The sequence below is a fragment of the Triticum urartu genome, chromosome 4A (assembly GCF_056163025.1).
Source record: "Triticum urartu cultivar PI428250 chromosome 4A, HENAU_Tu73, whole genome shotgun sequence".
NCBI lineage: Eukaryota > Viridiplantae > Streptophyta > Magnoliopsida > Poales > Poaceae > Triticum > Triticum urartu.
The window spans coordinates 528,997,533-529,014,814 of record NC_141876.1 but is presented as its reverse complement, the minus strand read 5'-3'; the positions used below and the strand labels follow the sequence as shown (position 1 = coordinate 529,014,814).

Here is a 17,282-nt window from a genome sequence, read left to right as displayed (position 1 = left end):
ATGATTACTGTAGTCTACCATTCAAAACCTTTATTTCCTCTTTAGACTCTGTGTCCACACCATCTAATTGGAAAACTGCTATAGAGGACCCAAAATGGAAGGAAGCAATGCTTGATGAGATGAAAGCCTTGGAGAAGAATGATACTTGGGAGCTCGTGGATCTACCACCAGGCAAGCAACATGTAGGATGTAAGTGGGTCTTCACTATTAAGCACGCTCCTGAGGGTAAGGTGGAGAGATATAAAGCACGCCTTGTTGCAAAGGTCTACACACAAACATATGGAATCGATTATGAAGAGACCTTCGCACCAGTGGCAAAGATGAATTCAATAAGGACGCTAATATCGTGTGCTGTAAACCTAGGTTGGGATATTTATCAGATGGATGTGAAGAATGCTTTCCTTCATGGTGATCTTCAAGAGGAGGTATATATGCATATTACACCTGAGTTTGAGTCGAGTCAAACCATTGGAAAGGTGATGCGCTTGCATCCCTCTTTGTATGGCTTAAAGCAGTCACCACGAGCTTGGTTTGATCGGTTTAGACAAGCCATGCTAAAAGGGGTTATCTTCAAAGCAATGCCGATCATACACTATTTTATAAGCACACTGATGGCAGAGTGGCAATCCTTATAGTGTATGTAGATGACAATATTGTGGTTACTGGAGATGATTCCAAAGAAGTTGCAGGTCTGAAACATCACCTTGCACAGGAGTTTGAAGTGAAAGACTTGGGACAACTAAGATACTTTCTTGGTATAGAGGTCTCACGAGGATCAAAGGGTATCTTCCTCTCACAACGGAAGTATATCTTGGATCTACTCAAGGAAACAGGTATGCTTGGTTGTCGACCTGTAGCTACACCTATTAAACAAAATCATAGGTTAAGTAGTGATGCAGGGACACCGGTTGATCGGGAACGCTACCAGAGACTTGTTGGAAGGTTGATATATATGTCTCATACCCGTCCAGATATTGCCTTTGATGTTAGTGTAGTTAGCCAATATATGCATGACCCAAAGTCAGCTCATATGGAAGCTGTGATTAGGATACTACGATATCTTAAGGGGTGCCCAGGAAGAGGCCTCTTATATAGGAGACAAGGGGACCTGCAAGTTGAATGCTATACTGATGCCGATTGGGCAGGTTCTCTTGATGATCGACGCTCAACGTCAGGTTACTGCACATTTGTTGGAGGGAACCTAGTTTCATGGCGAAGCAAAAAACAAAGTGTAGTGGCTCGATCTACGGTGGAGGCTGAGTTTAGATCCATGGCTCATGGCATATGTGAGTTATTATGGTTGCAGATTCTCTTAGCAGAGTTGAGGTTGTATAGGTACAAGCCTCTGATGCTATACCGTGACAACAAAGCTGCTATTGACATTGCTAATAACCCTGTTCAGCATGATCGGACCAAGCACATAGAGATTGATCGTCACTTCATCAAGGAGAAGCTTGATAGGGGAGTCATTTGCCTTCCATATGTAACTTCAGCAAGTCAAGTAGCAGATGTTCTTACTAAAGGACTCCCAGAAAAAATATTTTCCATGTTTTGTAGCAAGATGGGTCTGTATGATATATTTGCCCCATCTTGAGGGGGAGTGTTGGTGTATGAATACTGTAATTAGGTGACTTCTTAGGGACTAAAATGTAAATTGTACAAACAAATATAAATGAGTACAGAGAGAAGGGATCGGTGTGTGGAACGATCCAGAGTTTCCCCAAATCCTCTTCTTCATGCTCCCTCAAATCCCTAGCTCAAATCTCTCAAATCTCATATGATTTTCAACACATATATAGAAGGGCAATGGTGATGATGATATATGGGAGCGGCTACCTGTCAATCGACTGACCCCAGAATTGGGTCAGTCGAATGGCAAAACCATGCATCAACTAATTCAGGAATAAGATTCGACTGAACCAAAATTGGGGCCAGTCGAAAAGCCCAGAAAACGTTGAGCCTCTGTTTCTGTTGACTTGTGGCCAGAGTTTCTTGCTTCTGTTTACAGCCCATGTCTAAAATGGGCCTGGACCCGCTAAGAAGCTAACCCACTAAACAACATCCACCTAACGCACACAACTCTGCTAGGTCTTCTTCCTCCCCCTTTCTTCATGTAGGTCTTTCCAGACGGCTGAGCCGCCGACATGGAAGGCGAAATATACCTGATCTGATCTGATCTCTTCTGTTTGCTATTTTATTTTTGTGATAGCATTTCTTCTTGCCAAAACCCTTCTCCTCCAGACGTCCAGAGATCCCAAACAGATGATCTGATTTCTTCTGAGTTATTTCTAGATCCCCTCCTTCCATTTCATCCTGTCAAGACCATCGTGATCTGAACTGCTGATACCTCCAGATCTGCTAACTCATTGCTCTGAATTTTGTAGATGTAGTGCCTCCATTTCTTCATGCCAGGAGGCTCAGAGATCCCAAGTTGAAGAACCAGAAAAAGAAAATGGATCAGCTCTCATATCATTCTGACATCTCAGATCTGTCAAGCAACAAAGCAAAGCACAACAGAGGCAAACCTGGTCTTGAATCTCGAATTTCTAAGGTAGTATTAATAATCCCTTAACCATTTCTTTGTACTGGCATCATATCACCTTCATGATTAAAAAAGGTAAAAAAATGATCAGAACTTGCAAATTCAGACAACCGAAGTTGCTTGTTGTGAATAATATAACTGTTTGTGTGCTCATCAGTCAGTATGTATCAACTTCTTGCAGCCAAAAAGCTTCATCTAGATATGCAATTTCAATTGTGTCAAAAAATCATGCTACACAAAATTCTCCAGCAAGTTTTATTTTGTTAAGTTTATCCAGAACATCCCCACGTAAAATGATCAAGTATATCCATGTGCTTATTAATGTGTGTTAAAAGCATCTACATGCATCTGAACATATGAAAATTCAAACCTGAATTAAAAGCATGAAAGAGTTTCATATTGACTGAAAAAAAAGATTCTCAGAACAATACACATCTTCTTGTTGATTTTGAGGTGCAACTACCACAATTGAGTTTCATTGTGCAGAAAGTGCAAAAACCGAGTTTCCATTTGCAGGTGAATGTACTCAGAGAAGATGTTTACCACCAAGAATGTTTTTACAGTGCAGAAAGACAAAAAGACAACACGGTTAGTGACTATTTTCTCTCCTAAAAATGTCTGTTTGCATGCTCTCACTTTGTTAGAGATTTTTAATACAAAAAATTACTGGTATGAATTTTTTTAGGTGTTCAAAAATTCAAAGCAACGTTGTGAACAACTACAATCAGACAGAAAATCAACTGATGTAACTGTGTTTTTTTACTTTTATTTGACCAAGTTAAAAGAAGCGATAAGATGAACTTACCTGTTTCTGCTTCCTTGTGCAGAACCCAGTAGTTCTGCACAACTATGGAGTAATGCATAGACCTCAAGACCAACTGTATGCTGCAGAAAAAAAAGAACTTAAAAAGCAGGTGAATGATAAATAGTAACTGTTAATGCATAGACCTCAAGAACATCAAAATGAAAATTAAACACACTTTTGGAAACAGGATCTGATGATAAAATTATGAAACTGCAGGAATTAAATGAAGTTCAGATTGGAAGTCAAAGTTGTGAAATGATGAATGAACTGCTTGCACCAGAAGGATTTCCTCAATCGTACACACAACTCATGAAACAAATGACTCTCATGAGTCATCTCCAAAGTGACAACATGACGATCCCTATAACAAGTTTCACTTCGCTCTTGACAACAAGCATGCATGATCAGGTATGTCTCCTAAAAAAATGAAAATCTCAGATTTAAAATTTTCCATGGAGTTGAAAATGTTAGAGAATCTCTATATGACAAAATCTTATATTGCAGGATCAGAATGAAACAGCATTGATAACCCACAAGTATAGGGGATCGCAACAGTTTTCGATAAGTAAGAGTGTCGAACCCAACAAGGAGCTAAAGGTAGAACAAATATTCCCTCAAGTTCTATCGACCACCGATACAACTCTACGCACACTTGCCGTTCGCTTTACCAGAAACAAGTATGAGACTAGAAGTACTTTGTAGGGGTTGTTGGATAGGTATGCAAGATAATAAAGAGCAAGTAAATATAAAGTAGGGGCTGTTTAGATGAAGACACAACTAAATTAGTTTTAGTAAAGAGCTTTTGTCAACAAGAAGGTTATTTGTCCCTAGGCAATCGATAACTAGACCGGTAATCATTATTGCAATTTTATTTGAGGGAGAGGCATAAGCTAACATACTTTCTCTACTTGGATCATATGCACTTATGATTGGAACTCTAGCAAGCATCCGCAACTACTAAAGATTCATTAAGGTAAAACCCAACCATAGCATTAAAGCATCAAGTCCCCTTTATCCCATACGCAAACAACCTACTTACTCGGGTCTGTGCTTCTGTCACTCACGCCACCCACCATAAGCAAATCATAAACATATTGCAAACCCTACAACGGGAATCCCTCACGCTTGCGCGACATGGAGAGCACCATAGGACAGCACCAATAATAAAACATACAACTCAAACCAATCACGATCATCAAATAGCCATTAGGACAAAACAGATCTACTCAAACATCATAGGATAGCCATACATCATTGGGAAATAATATATAGCGTTGAGCACCATGTTTAAGTAGAGATTACAGCGGGTAAGAGAGAGGTTACACCGCTGCATAGAGGGGGGAAGAGTTGGTGATGATGGTGGTGAAGTTGTTGGTGAAGATCGCAGTGATGATGATGGCCCCCGGTGGCACTCCGGTGCCACTGGAAGCGAGGGGGAGAGAGCCCCCTCCTTCTTCTTCTTCCTTGACCTCTTCCCTAGATGGGAGAAGGGTTTCCCCTTTGGTCCATGGACTCCATGGCGTGGGAGGGGCGAGAGCCCCTCCGAGATTGGATCTGTCTCTCTGTCTCTCTCTGTTTCTGTGTTCTGTTCTGGCTCTGTTTCACCGTTTCGTATATATATGGAGATCCGTAACTCCGATTGGCCTGAAACCTTCTCCGTGATTTTTCTTCCGAATATTAGCTTTCTTGCGGCAAAAGAAGAGCGTCAACCGCCTTACGGTGGGCTCACGAGGGTAGGGGGCGCGCCCTAGGGGGGGCGCCCCTGTCTCGTGACCACCTTGGGCACTGGTTCACGTTGATTTTCCTTCCGAATTTTCCATACTTTCCAAAAATAAGCTCCGTCCGTTTTTATCCCGTTTGGACTCCGTTTGATATGGATATTCTGCGAAACCAAAAACATGCAACAGACAGGAACTGGCACTGGGCACTGGATCAATATGTTAGTCCCAAAAGTAATATAAAAAGTTGCCAAAAAGTATATGAAAGTTGAATAATATTGGCATGGAACAATCAAAAGTTATAGATACGACGGAGACGTATCAGCATCCCCAAGCTTAATTCCTGCTCGTCCTCGAGTAGGTAAATGATAAAAAAAATAATTTTTGATGTGGAATGCTACCTAGCATAATCTTGATCATATGTCTAATCATGGCATGAATATTAAGACACGAGTGATTCAAAGCAATAATCTATCCTTTGACATAAAAATAATAATACTTCAAGCATACCAACCAAGCAATTATGTCTTATTGAAATAACATAGCCAAAGAAAGCTCATCCCTACAAAATCATATAGTCTGGCTATGCTCCATCTTCACCACACAAAGCATTCACATCATGCACAACCCCGATGACAAGCCAAGCAATTGTTTCATACTTTTGACGTTCTCAAACCTTTTCAACTTTCACGCAATACATGAGCGTGAGCCATGGACATAGCACTATAGGTGGAATAGAATGGTGGTTGTGGAGAAGACAAAAAGGAGAAGATGGTCTCACATCAACTAGGCGTATCAACGGGCTATGGAGATGCCCATCAATAGATATCAATGTGAGTGAGTAGGGATTGCCATGCAACGGATGCATTAGAGTTATAAGTGTATGAAAGCTCTAACTGAAACTAAGTGGGTGTGCATCAAACTTGCTTGCTCATGAAGACCTTGGGCATTTGTGGAAGCCCATCATCGGAATATACAAGCCAAGTTCTATAATGAAAATTCCCACTAGTATATGAAAGTGATAACTCAAGAGACTCCCTATATGAAGAACATGGTGCTACTTTGAAGCACAAGTGTGGAAAAGGATAGTAGCATTGCCCCTTCTCTCTTTTTCTCTCATTTTTTTTGTTTTTTTTGTTTTTTTGGGCCTTCTCTTTTTTTGGCCTTTTTTTCGCCCGGAGTCTCATCCTGACTTGTGGGGGAATCATGGTCTCCATCATCCTTTCCTCACTGGGGCAATGCTCCAATAATGATGATCATCACACTTTTATTTACTTACAACTCAATATTACAACTCGATATCTAGAACAAAGATATGACTCTATATGAATGCCTTCGGCGGTGTACCGAGATGTGCAACGATCTAGCGTAGCAATGACATCAAAAAACGGACAAGCCATGAAAACATCATGCTAGCTATCTTACGATCATGCAAAGCAATATGACGATAAATGCTCAAGTCATGTATATGATGATGATGGAAGTTGCATGGCAATATATCTCGGAATGGCTATGGAAATGCCATAATAGGTAGGTATGATGGCTGTTTTGAGGAAGGTATATGGTGGGTTTATGGTACCGGCGAAAGTTGCGCGGTACTAGAGAGGCTAGCAATGGTGGAAGGGTGAAAGTGCGTATAATCCATGGACTCAACATTAGTCATAAAGAACTCACATACTTATTGCAAAAATCTATTAGTCATCGAAACAAAGTACTACGCGAATGCTCCTAGGGGGATAGATTGGTAGGAAAAGACCATCGCTCGTCCCAGACCGCCAATCATACGGAAGACAATCAATAAACACCTCATGCTCCGACTTCGTTACATAACGGTTCACCATACGTGCATGCTACGGGACTTGCAAACCTCAACACAAGTATTTCTCAACTTCACAATTAACCGACTAGCATGACTCTAATATCACCATCTTTATATCGCAAAACTATTGCAAGGAATCAAACATATCATATTCAGCGATCTACAAGTTTATGTAGGATTTTATGACTAACCATGTGAATGACCAGTTCCTGTCATCTCTCTAAATAGATATAAGTGAAGCACGAGAGTTTAATTCTTTCTACAAAAGATATGCCCGTGCTCTAACAAATATAAGTGAAGCAAACGAGCATTCTACAAATGGCGGTTGTCTATGTAAAGAGAAACAGGCAATCCAAACTTCAAATGATATAAGTGAAGCACATGAAGCATTCTATAAAGCCATACTCAAAAGATATAAGTGAAGTGCAAAGAGCATTCTATAAATCAACCAAGGACTATCTCATACCAGCATGGTGCATAAAAATAAAAATAAAAACCTAAATGCAAAATACGCTCCAAGACTTGCACATATCGCATGAACGAAACGAATCCGAAAACATACCGATATTTGTTGAAGAAAGAGGGGATGCCTCCCCAGCATCCCCAAGCTTAGACGCTTGAGTCTCCTTGAATATTTACTTGGGGTGCCTCGGGCATCCCCAAGCTTGAGCTCTTGCTTCTCTTCCTTCTTCTCACATCGAGACCTTCTCAATCATCGAACACTTCATCCACACAAAACTTCAACAGAAAACTTGGTAAGATCCGTTAGTATAATAAAGCAAATCACTACTCTAAGTACTGTTGAAAACCAATTCATATTTTGTTTTTGCATTGTGTCTACTGTAATATAACTTTTTCATGGCTTAATCCACTGATATAAATTGATAGTTTCATCAAAACAAGCAAACTATGCATCAAAAACAGAATTTGTCTAAAACAGAACAGTCTGTAGCAATCTGAACATTCACCATACTTCTGATACTTGAAAAATTCTACCAAAATTAGGAAAAATAAACAATTTGTATAGGAAGACAGTGCAAAAAAGAATCAGAACCATTCGACGTTCTAGCTAAAAATGTAAAATCGCGCACTACAGCTAAAGTTTTTGTCCTGCACCGTACAAACCATCAAGCAAATGTAAACATCCTAAAGGCAAACCTTGGCACATTATTTTTATAATACAATGGAATTGTACAAGGGGATAATTATTTTTGTTGAAAGGTTTCTGTAATTAAGATTCACAAAGTTCCCATGGGCATGAACAAAGTTCAAGGACGTCCCCCACTTTCACAATGCTCGTCTCTCTCACTTTTACTTTTCTTTTTGAAAAAGTTTTGGGTTCCCCTCTTTATTTTTGTTGTTTTTAAACTGTATGAAAGCACTCAACAAAAATAAATGACTCTCTAAAACTTCCGGGTTGTCTCCCTGGCAGCGTTTTCTTTAAAGCCATTAAGCTAGGCATATAATGCTCGAGTAGTGAATCCAACCAGATCCCAAGGTATATCAAAGCCAATTTTAATTAACAATGATTTGTAATTTAGTAGTGAGCACAAAGTAAAATATATCATGTAACAACAAAGTCTAACTCTCTTCCTATGCATCGGCATGTCATAAAAGAACAATTCATGCACACAAAGTAAAGGCCAATGCATAGTATAAACAGTTTCTTGCAATTTTATCGTATTGGAAACATAGAGAGGTGGAGATATAGTTCCTCTCTCATAATAATTGCAAGTAGGAGCAGAAAGCACATGCATATTATATTCATCAAAATCATCATGTGTAGTAGTAAAAGGCAACCCATCAATATAATCCTTAATAAGTGCAAACTTCTCCGATATAGTGTAGTCGGGAGAATTCAAAAAGATAATAGGACTATCATGTGTGGGTGCAATAGCAACAATTTCATGTTTAACATAAGGAACTATAGCAAGTTCATCTCCATAAGCATAATTCATATTGGCATCTTGGCCACAAGCATCATCAAAAAGGGATATTTCAAGAGAATCAAAGGGATCATAACAATCATCATAGCAATCATCCTTCGGTAAGCACGAAGGGAAATTAAACAATGTATGAGTTGAAGAGTTACTCTCATTAGAAGGTGGGCACGGGTAGCTAATCCGCTCTTCCTCCTTTTGTTCTTCGCTCTCCTCATCATCTTTTTCATCCAATGAGCTCACAGTTTCATCAATTTCTTCTTCCATAGACTCCTGCAAAATATTAGTCTCTTCTTGGACAGCGGAGTAGTACTCAATATATGGTTCAACATAGGCATTAGAAGCATAATTATCATAGCAATATTTAAATATGGCAAAATTTTCAGATTTGTGAAGAGTAGCATCATACTTTTCAATCAAAGAAGCAATTTCAAAAGCACCCTTAAAAGCAACAAATTCTTCAATTTGTTGAACATCATAGTAATTATAAACACCCTTAGCATATGAAAATAAGATTCCATTATCAACAAACTCACATTGGTAGGGAATGTGTTTCTTAGGGTTTTCAGAACAACAAGTAAAATCATATATTTCACATAAATTCCAAGCATAGCATTGCAAACGTTGAATTTGACCCCATAATAGTTTCCCTTTTTCAGATATACGGTGTCGCACATAACAAGCATGCTCATCTAAAGATTTGCCCTCAACTAAGCTAGTTGGGGTTTCGGCACGAGCACAAAGGGATCGAAGATGATCCAAGTAATAAGCTTCGACAGTGTGACAGATTTTGATTGGTTCTTCAACCATTGGTTCAGTAGGTACAACTATTTTTTTGGTATTTTGCGTTTCCTACCCATAACTAAAGATAGAAAACAACTAAGAACAACAAATAAAAATTACTTAGTGATAAACCAAACAAGCACACACGAGAATATTCACCCTACGCTATTGCTCCCCAGCAACGGCACCAGAAAAAGGTCTTGATAACCCACAAGTATAGGGGATCGCAACAGTTTTCGATAAGTAAGAGTGTCGAACCGAACGAGGAGCTAAAGGTAGAACAAATATTCCCTCAAGTTCTATCGACCACCGATACAACTCTACGCACACTTGACGTTCGCTTTACTAGAAACAAGTATGAGACTAGAAGTACTTTGTAGGGGTTGTTGGATAGGTATGCAAGATAATAAAGAGCAAGTAAATATAAAGTAGGGGCTGTTTAGATGAAGACACAACTAAATTAGTTTTAGTAAAGAGCTTTTGTCAACAAGAAGGTTATTTGTCCCTAGGCAATCGATAACTAGACCGGTAATCATTATTGCAATTTTATTTGAGGGAGAGGCATAAGCTAACATACTTTCTCTACTTGGATCATATGCACTTATGATTGGAACTCTAGCAAGCATCCGCAACTACTAAAGATTCATTAAGGTAAAACCCAACCATAGCATTAAAGCATCAAGCCCCCTTTATCCCATACGCAAACAACCTACTTACTCGGGTCTGTGCTTCTGTCACTCACGCCACCCACCATAAACAAATCATAAACATATTGCAAACCCTACAGCGGGAATCCCTCACGCTTGCGCGACACGGAGAGCACCATAGGACAACACCAATAATAAAACATACAACTCAAACCAATCACGATCATCAAATAGCCATTAGGACAAAACAGACCTACTCAAACATCATAGGATAGCCATACATCATTGGGAAATAATATATAGCGTTGAGCACCATGTTTAAGTAGAGATTACAGTGGGTAAGAGAGAGGTTACACCGCTGCATAGAGGGGGGAAGAGTTGGTGATGATGGTGGTGAAGTTGTTGGTGAAGATCGCAGTGATGATGATGGCCCCCGGTGGCACTCCGGTGCCACTGGAAGCGAGGGGGAGAGAGCCCCCCTCCTTCTTCTTCCTTGACCTCTTCCCTAGATGGGAGAAGGGTTTCCCCTCTGGTCCATGGCCTCCATGGCGTGGGAGGGGCGAGAGCCCCTCCGAGATTGGATCTGTCTCTCTGTCTCTCTCTGTTTCTGTGTTCTGTTCTGGCTCTGTTTCACCGTTTCGTATCTATATGGAGATCCGTAACTCCGATTGGCCTGAAACCTTCGCCGTGATTTTTTTTTCCGAATATTAGCTTTCTTGCAGCAAAAGAAGAGCGTCAACCGCCTTACGGTGGGCTCATGAGGGTAGGGGGCGCGCCCTAGGGGGGCCCTGTCTCGTGACCACCTCGGGCACTGGTTCGCGTTGATTTTCCTTCCAAATTTTCCATATTTTCCAAAAATAAGCTCCGTCCGTTTTTATCCCGTTTGGACTCCGTTTGATATGGATATTCTGCGAAACCAAAAACATGCAACAGACATGAACTGGCACTGGGCACTGGATCAATATGTTAGTCCCAAAAGTAATATAAAAAGTTGCCAAAAAGTATATGAAAGTTGAATAATATTGGCATGGAACAATAAAAAATTATAGATACGACGGAGATGTATCAAGCGCATCCAATATCAAGCAGCTATCAAAATGAAGAAGCATATGGAGCTACACGTAATGATGATAATTCTGAATGCAACAGCGAAGATTACCTCGCCTGGAGTAGTGATGAGAATGAAAATCATTGATAACCCACAAGTATAGGGGATCAATTGTAGCCTCTTTCGATAAGTAAGAGTGTCGAACCCACCGAGGAGCTAAAGGTAGAACAAATATTTCCTCAAGTTCTATCGACCACCGATACAACTCTACGCACGCTTGACGTTCGCTTTACCTAGAACAAGTATGAAACTAGAAGTACTTTGTAGGTGTTGTTGGATATGTTTGCAAGATAATAAAGAGTACGTATATAAAAATTAGGGGCTGTTTAGTTAAAGAAACAATAAAGTAAATATAGCGAGTGTGGAAAAGTGGTGGTAGGAGTTGCGAAATTGCCCCTTAAGCAATTGACTACTTTACTAGACCGATAGCAAGTATTATGTGGGAGAGGCCACTGCTAGCATGTCATCCCTTACTTGGAATTCTATGCACTTATGATTCTAACTATTAGCAAGCATCCGGAACTACTAATGTTCATTAAGGTAAAACCCAATCATAGCATTAAGATATATTGGTCCCCCTTCAATCCCGTATGCATCAATTTCTATGCTAGGTTGAAGCTTCTGTCACTCTTGCCCTCCAATACATAGTCCTATCAACATACAAACTAACCCTAGGGTGTGATCCACGCGCGCAATCATATGATGGGCACCAAAGGACAACAACATAACCACAAGCAAATTAAATCAATCATAGCAATTCATCAACCACCGATAGGACAACGAAAATCTACTCAGATATCATAGGATGGCAACACACCATTGGATAATAATATGAAGCACAAAGCACCATGTTCACGTAGAGGGTACAGCGGGTTGCGGGAGAGTGGACCGCTGTAGATAGAGGGGGGGAAGGTGATGGAGATGTTGGTGAAGATGGCGGAGGTGTTGGTGTAGATCGCGGTGATGATGATGGCCCCCGGTGGCACTCCGGTGCCACCGGAAGCGAGGGGGAGAGAGCCCCCCTCCTTCTTCTTCTTCTTCCTTGACCTCCTCCCTAGATGGGAGAAGGGTTTCCCCTCTGGTCCATGGCCTCCACGGCACGGGAGGGACGAGAGCCCCTCCGAGATTGGATCTGTCTCTCTGTCTCTCTTTGTTTCTGCGTTCTCAGATTCTTCCCTTTCACCGTTTCTTATATTCCCGGAGATTCGTAACTCCGATTGGGCTGAAATTAGAACACGATCTCTATCCGGATATTAGCTTTCTTGCGGCGAAAGAAGGGCACCAACCGCCTTACGGGGTGGCCACGAGGGTCAGGGGCACGCCCCCTACCTCGTGGGCCCCTCGAGCATCGTCTCGCGTGGATTCTTCTTCCCAAAAATCATATATATTTCAAAAAAAATCTCCGTCAGTTTTTATTCCGTTTGGACTCCGTTTGATATGGATATTCTGTGAAACAAAAAACATGCAACAAACAGGAACTGGCACTGGGCATTGGATCAATATGTTAGTCCCAAAAATAGTATAAAAAGTTGCCAAAAGTATATGAAAGTTGAATAATATTGGCATGGAACAATAAAAAATTATAGATACGACGGAGACGTATCACTCATGCAGAGGAAGATTACCTGGAGCAAAACACAGTGATTTGTGAGCAGTTGTCTGCAGATCATGAGTATTCAGAGTTGCAACAATTAGAGGAGAGTTGGCACAACTCTGTTTCATATGATGTGGAAGAAATGTTGATTAATCACGAAGAACAGATAGCAAAAATGAATGAACCAGAATTGCAAGGCCCTGATTATGCAGAAACAACTGATACAAATGGCACAAGTGGGAGTGACGAGTCAGAGTTTGAAACAGAACAACAAGAGTATGAAGAAACTCATATGAACAACTCTAATCTTGACAGCGGTGATGAGTTGCCAGATTCAGACCAACAAGATGAGAGCATGCATGAATCAGGCGACCAAGATATTGAGCACCGATAGGATGGGTCCAAGAATAAATCAAACAAAGATAAGAAAAAATTATCTCAGGAAGATATTGAATATTTTCTTGAGAATGAAGTCATAGAGAAAGCATTGAAACTGAACCAAGAAGATGAAAAGAATCACATGCCAAAGCTAAACATGTCATTTGAAAGTGATGCTGATGCACACCTATTCTATAATGAATACGCAGCTATTGTAGGATTTTCTATACAGAAAGCTGCAAACTATCACTGCCAAAAGAAAGATGCTCACAATAACAAAGTTACAAGATTTACTTTGAAGTGCAACAGGTCTGGTAAACCTAGGAACAGGACAAAGCCAACAGCAGCAGGAGCAAAAAGGAGAAAGTACAAGGGTGATAAAAATGCACCAACCATCCTTGAGAATACGACAGATAGGAGAAGGAATTACACAATCAAAACAGGGTGTCAAGCTCAAATGGTTGTTACCTGGAAATTTGAACTTGAGCAATGGGTCATCACAAGGCTGATCATTCAGCACAATCATGAACTCCATCCGGCAAGCGAAATCAGGTTCCTGAAATCACACAAGTATATCACTGAGCAAGAGAAAGACTTGATCAGGACTTGCAAAAGAGTAAATATACCAACTATAAAAATAATGGCAATAATGTCATTCTTTCGAGGAAGAGGTCTATCTTCATTGCCTTACACCCCAAAACAGATTAGCAACATGGGTACAAAAATGAGAAGAGAAAATGGTCTGACTGATATGATGCAAGTAGTATAATTTTTTGAACAGAAAAAGTCAGAAGATCCACTTTTCTTCTACTCATTCAAAACAGATCCAAAAAAGAATGTGATGCACATATTTTGGGCAGATGGCAGTGGAATAAAGAACTATCAACAGTATGGTGATCTTCTCAGTTTTGACACAACCTACAAGACCAACAAATACAATCTGAAATTTTCTCCATTTGTGGGAGTAAATGGGCATGGAGACAACTGTCTTTTTGCATGTGGTTTTATTCAAGATGAGAAAAAGAAACATTCGAGTGTCTCTTTAAGATATTTCTGAAATGCATGGGAGGGAAAGCTCCTAAATCTGTCATAACGGATCAAGATGCAGCTATGAAAAAAGTTGTACCTAAATGCTTTCCAAATTGCAAGCATAGGAACTGTTTGTTCCATATTCTCATGAAAGCTAAAAACAAAGCTAGGAGGACATTTGGAAAGAACCAACACTTGGATGCTCAATTTCATGACATAATCCTAAATTCTGAGACAGTGGAAGAATTTGAGGAATTATGGCCACAAATGATTCAAGAGCATAATGTTGAACATATCAAGTACTTTGCAATTATGTGGAAAAATAGGAAGAGATTCGTACATGTCTACTTCAAGAATCACTTTTATCCGTTTATCCAGACAACAGCCAGAAGCGAAGGCACCAATGTTGTATTCAAAGCAAATGTAGGTTCAACTCATACTGTAATTGCTTTCATGATAGAGTTTGATAGAATATCACAAAGCATTGAAGAAAAAAGAAAAGAAAATGATTCTGTCACAAGAAGAACTTCTCCAACAATGTGGAGTGACTGGGCAATGGAAAAGCAAGCAGCAAGAGTGTATAACATAGGCATTTTTTACAAATTTCAGCAAGAGTTGATGAATTCAACTAAGTTTCACATGGTTGAAGTTGAAAGAAACAAACAATATGAGGTGTTCAAATCACCAACGCAAGCGCTGTTTGACTATAACCCCAGAACTTTCATAGTAATGGTGGACATAGACTCTGAAACTTTCACATGCATATGTGGTAAGTTTGAAAAAGACGACATACTATGTTTTCATGCACTCAAAGTGATCCAAGCATTGAACATTGATGAGATAGCAGAAAAGTATTTCATTGATAGATGGAGACCTGAAGAGAAGAAATCAGAACAACTCAGTGAGCAAGTGACAAACCTTCAAGAATTGGATGATCAAATGGCTTTCTTCTCATTCTCTAGAAGGCTCACTGAGTTAGCTTCTGAAGCATCAAAAAATCCTGAAAGGAGGAAAGTTATGAGTGAGCAGATAACCAATTTGGAGAAATTGATTATGGGCATACCTTGCATACCAGAAGGTGAGGAACCAAAAAGTTGTTCGTCAAAAGAAGCATCTGACGCTGGAGCAGCTTTGAGTTTGGGCAGCAACTCTGAGAACACACTAAAGGATCCGGTATACACAAAACCAAAAGGGAGAATGAAGAAAACAGGAAGGCAAAAAAGCATAGTTGAGGGGATTATATCCAAACCAAAAATGACTTGCTCTGGGTGTGGCAAACAAGGTCACAAGATAACTAGATGTAAGCCAACAGAAGAGAATGCAATGCAGAAAATTAACAAGAGAGGTACAACTTTTCTTCATAATTTTAGAGTTCAAACCCAAACAAAAGTATAGAAATTCTAAAAAATGTTTCTCATATGTTATATTGATTCATAAATTACAGCTAGAAAAGATAGCATTGCGCTAATATCAGATAATGAGAAGGCAAAGACAACAAAGAAGACTAAATGCATTGGTTTGTCAACATTATTTACATAAAAAGTTTTGTAGTAAAAATTCCTAAATATAGAAGTGGTCTAATTTGAAGTTGTTTTCTTTTTATACAAAATCAGGAAGGATAGAAGGCAATGCAAAGTCCAACAAGAAGGCGTTGTAAAGAAGTTTGGAAATTGAAGCCCTAAGAGATTGAAGAGGCAACTGAATAAATAAATGAAAGCAAGCTGACACAGTTGAAAAAATGTGTTCTGGAAATGATAATTTGATTGGTGTCAAAGTGTATGCAATGCTGCTTGATGTAAATTATAAATTGCAAGATGAGTTGCTGCAGAGCTTACTATTTATTCCATTTAAGAAATAGTAGATTGCTTGCTAATTGTTTTCCAAACTTATGCAATTCAAAAACAACATAAAACTTGCAAAAAATTAAAATTAAATTCAAGCATAAAATCAAACCGCTCATATTGAAAAAACATTTGATAGAATACTGATATCACCACAAAGTTCCACATGAAGTTGAAACGCCTAAATTTAGCAACTAAGTTTTTGTTACAAATAAACACAAAGCAAGGAACCACACACAACTAAACTTGAAGTAGATAGACTAAGCACCATCCGAATACTAGGGGTTGGGTCTAAAAAGCAACTACATCCATCGTCATAAACATCTAATGGGATCTACTGGCTGTTGGATTGACTTTTGTTGAAAGGCTTCATGCAGCAGATATGTTTGCACCAGCTCCACCTCCATCATGACCATCACCTCCAAAACCAGCAGCAAAAAAGCCACCAGAGCAGCTGAAATCAGCCTTGGCATCACCACCTCCATCATCTTCATTGCCATCATCCTCACCTTTGGGTCCAGCTGCAATGATGATATTCCTCTAAAAGTAGCCATCCCAATTAGGAACACACTGCTCAATTCTGGTCACTCGACGAAAAGACATCAGCGCTTCTGGACCACAACGAATGTCGTTACCAGCAACAAGAAGGACATCAAAAGGATCCTCAAAAGCAACTAGGACTGCATCCTTGACATAGTGGTCTACAACTGTAAACTTCCTATGCCCAACATAGTCAAACATAGCATGTCCAACACAAAATGCAGCTGAGTGAGCGTTGCTGGTTACTACGCTGTATACAACTCTGTCAGTATCCCCAAAAGGGATCTTGAGCTGAGCCCTGGTGACAGCTAAAATCTTCATTGTTTTATGGCTGAAGTCCTTTTATATCAAAAAATGGAGGAAAAAACAAAAAACAAATTAAGTTTCATATGTTTGATACAAAAAGGATTGCCAAAAAAGCATACCTTGAACTTAAGACTCACAGTTGCATACTCTGTAGTACTTCGTTTAAGGGAAAACTCCTAATTCCGCATTTTGTACGATATCACACATAATTTTTGTTTTTTTGTGAACAAAA

At 39.7% G+C, this 17,282-nt stretch overlaps 1 protein-coding gene and 1 pseudogene across 1 annotated transcript; both read left to right on the top strand.

Moving 5' to 3' along the window:
• The first annotated feature begins 2,452 nt into the window (after positions 1 to 2,452).
• Positions 2,453 to 11,465, top strand: LOC147976429 (uncharacterized). The gene is made up of 5 exons (XM_087520855.1): positions 2,453 to 2,551; positions 3,059 to 3,130; positions 3,370 to 3,456; positions 3,564 to 3,755; positions 11,325 to 11,465. Exons 1-5 carry the CDS (start codon positions 2,453 to 2,455, stop codon positions 11,463 to 11,465), a joined length of 591 nt encoding a protein of 196 aa, XP_087376981.1.
• Positions 11,466 to 13,131: 1,666 nt separating this feature from the next.
• On the top strand, positions 13,132 to 16,020 carry LOC147976428 (protein FAR1-RELATED SEQUENCE 5-like; annotated as a pseudogene).
• Positions 16,021 to 17,282: the final 1,262 nt, after the last annotated feature.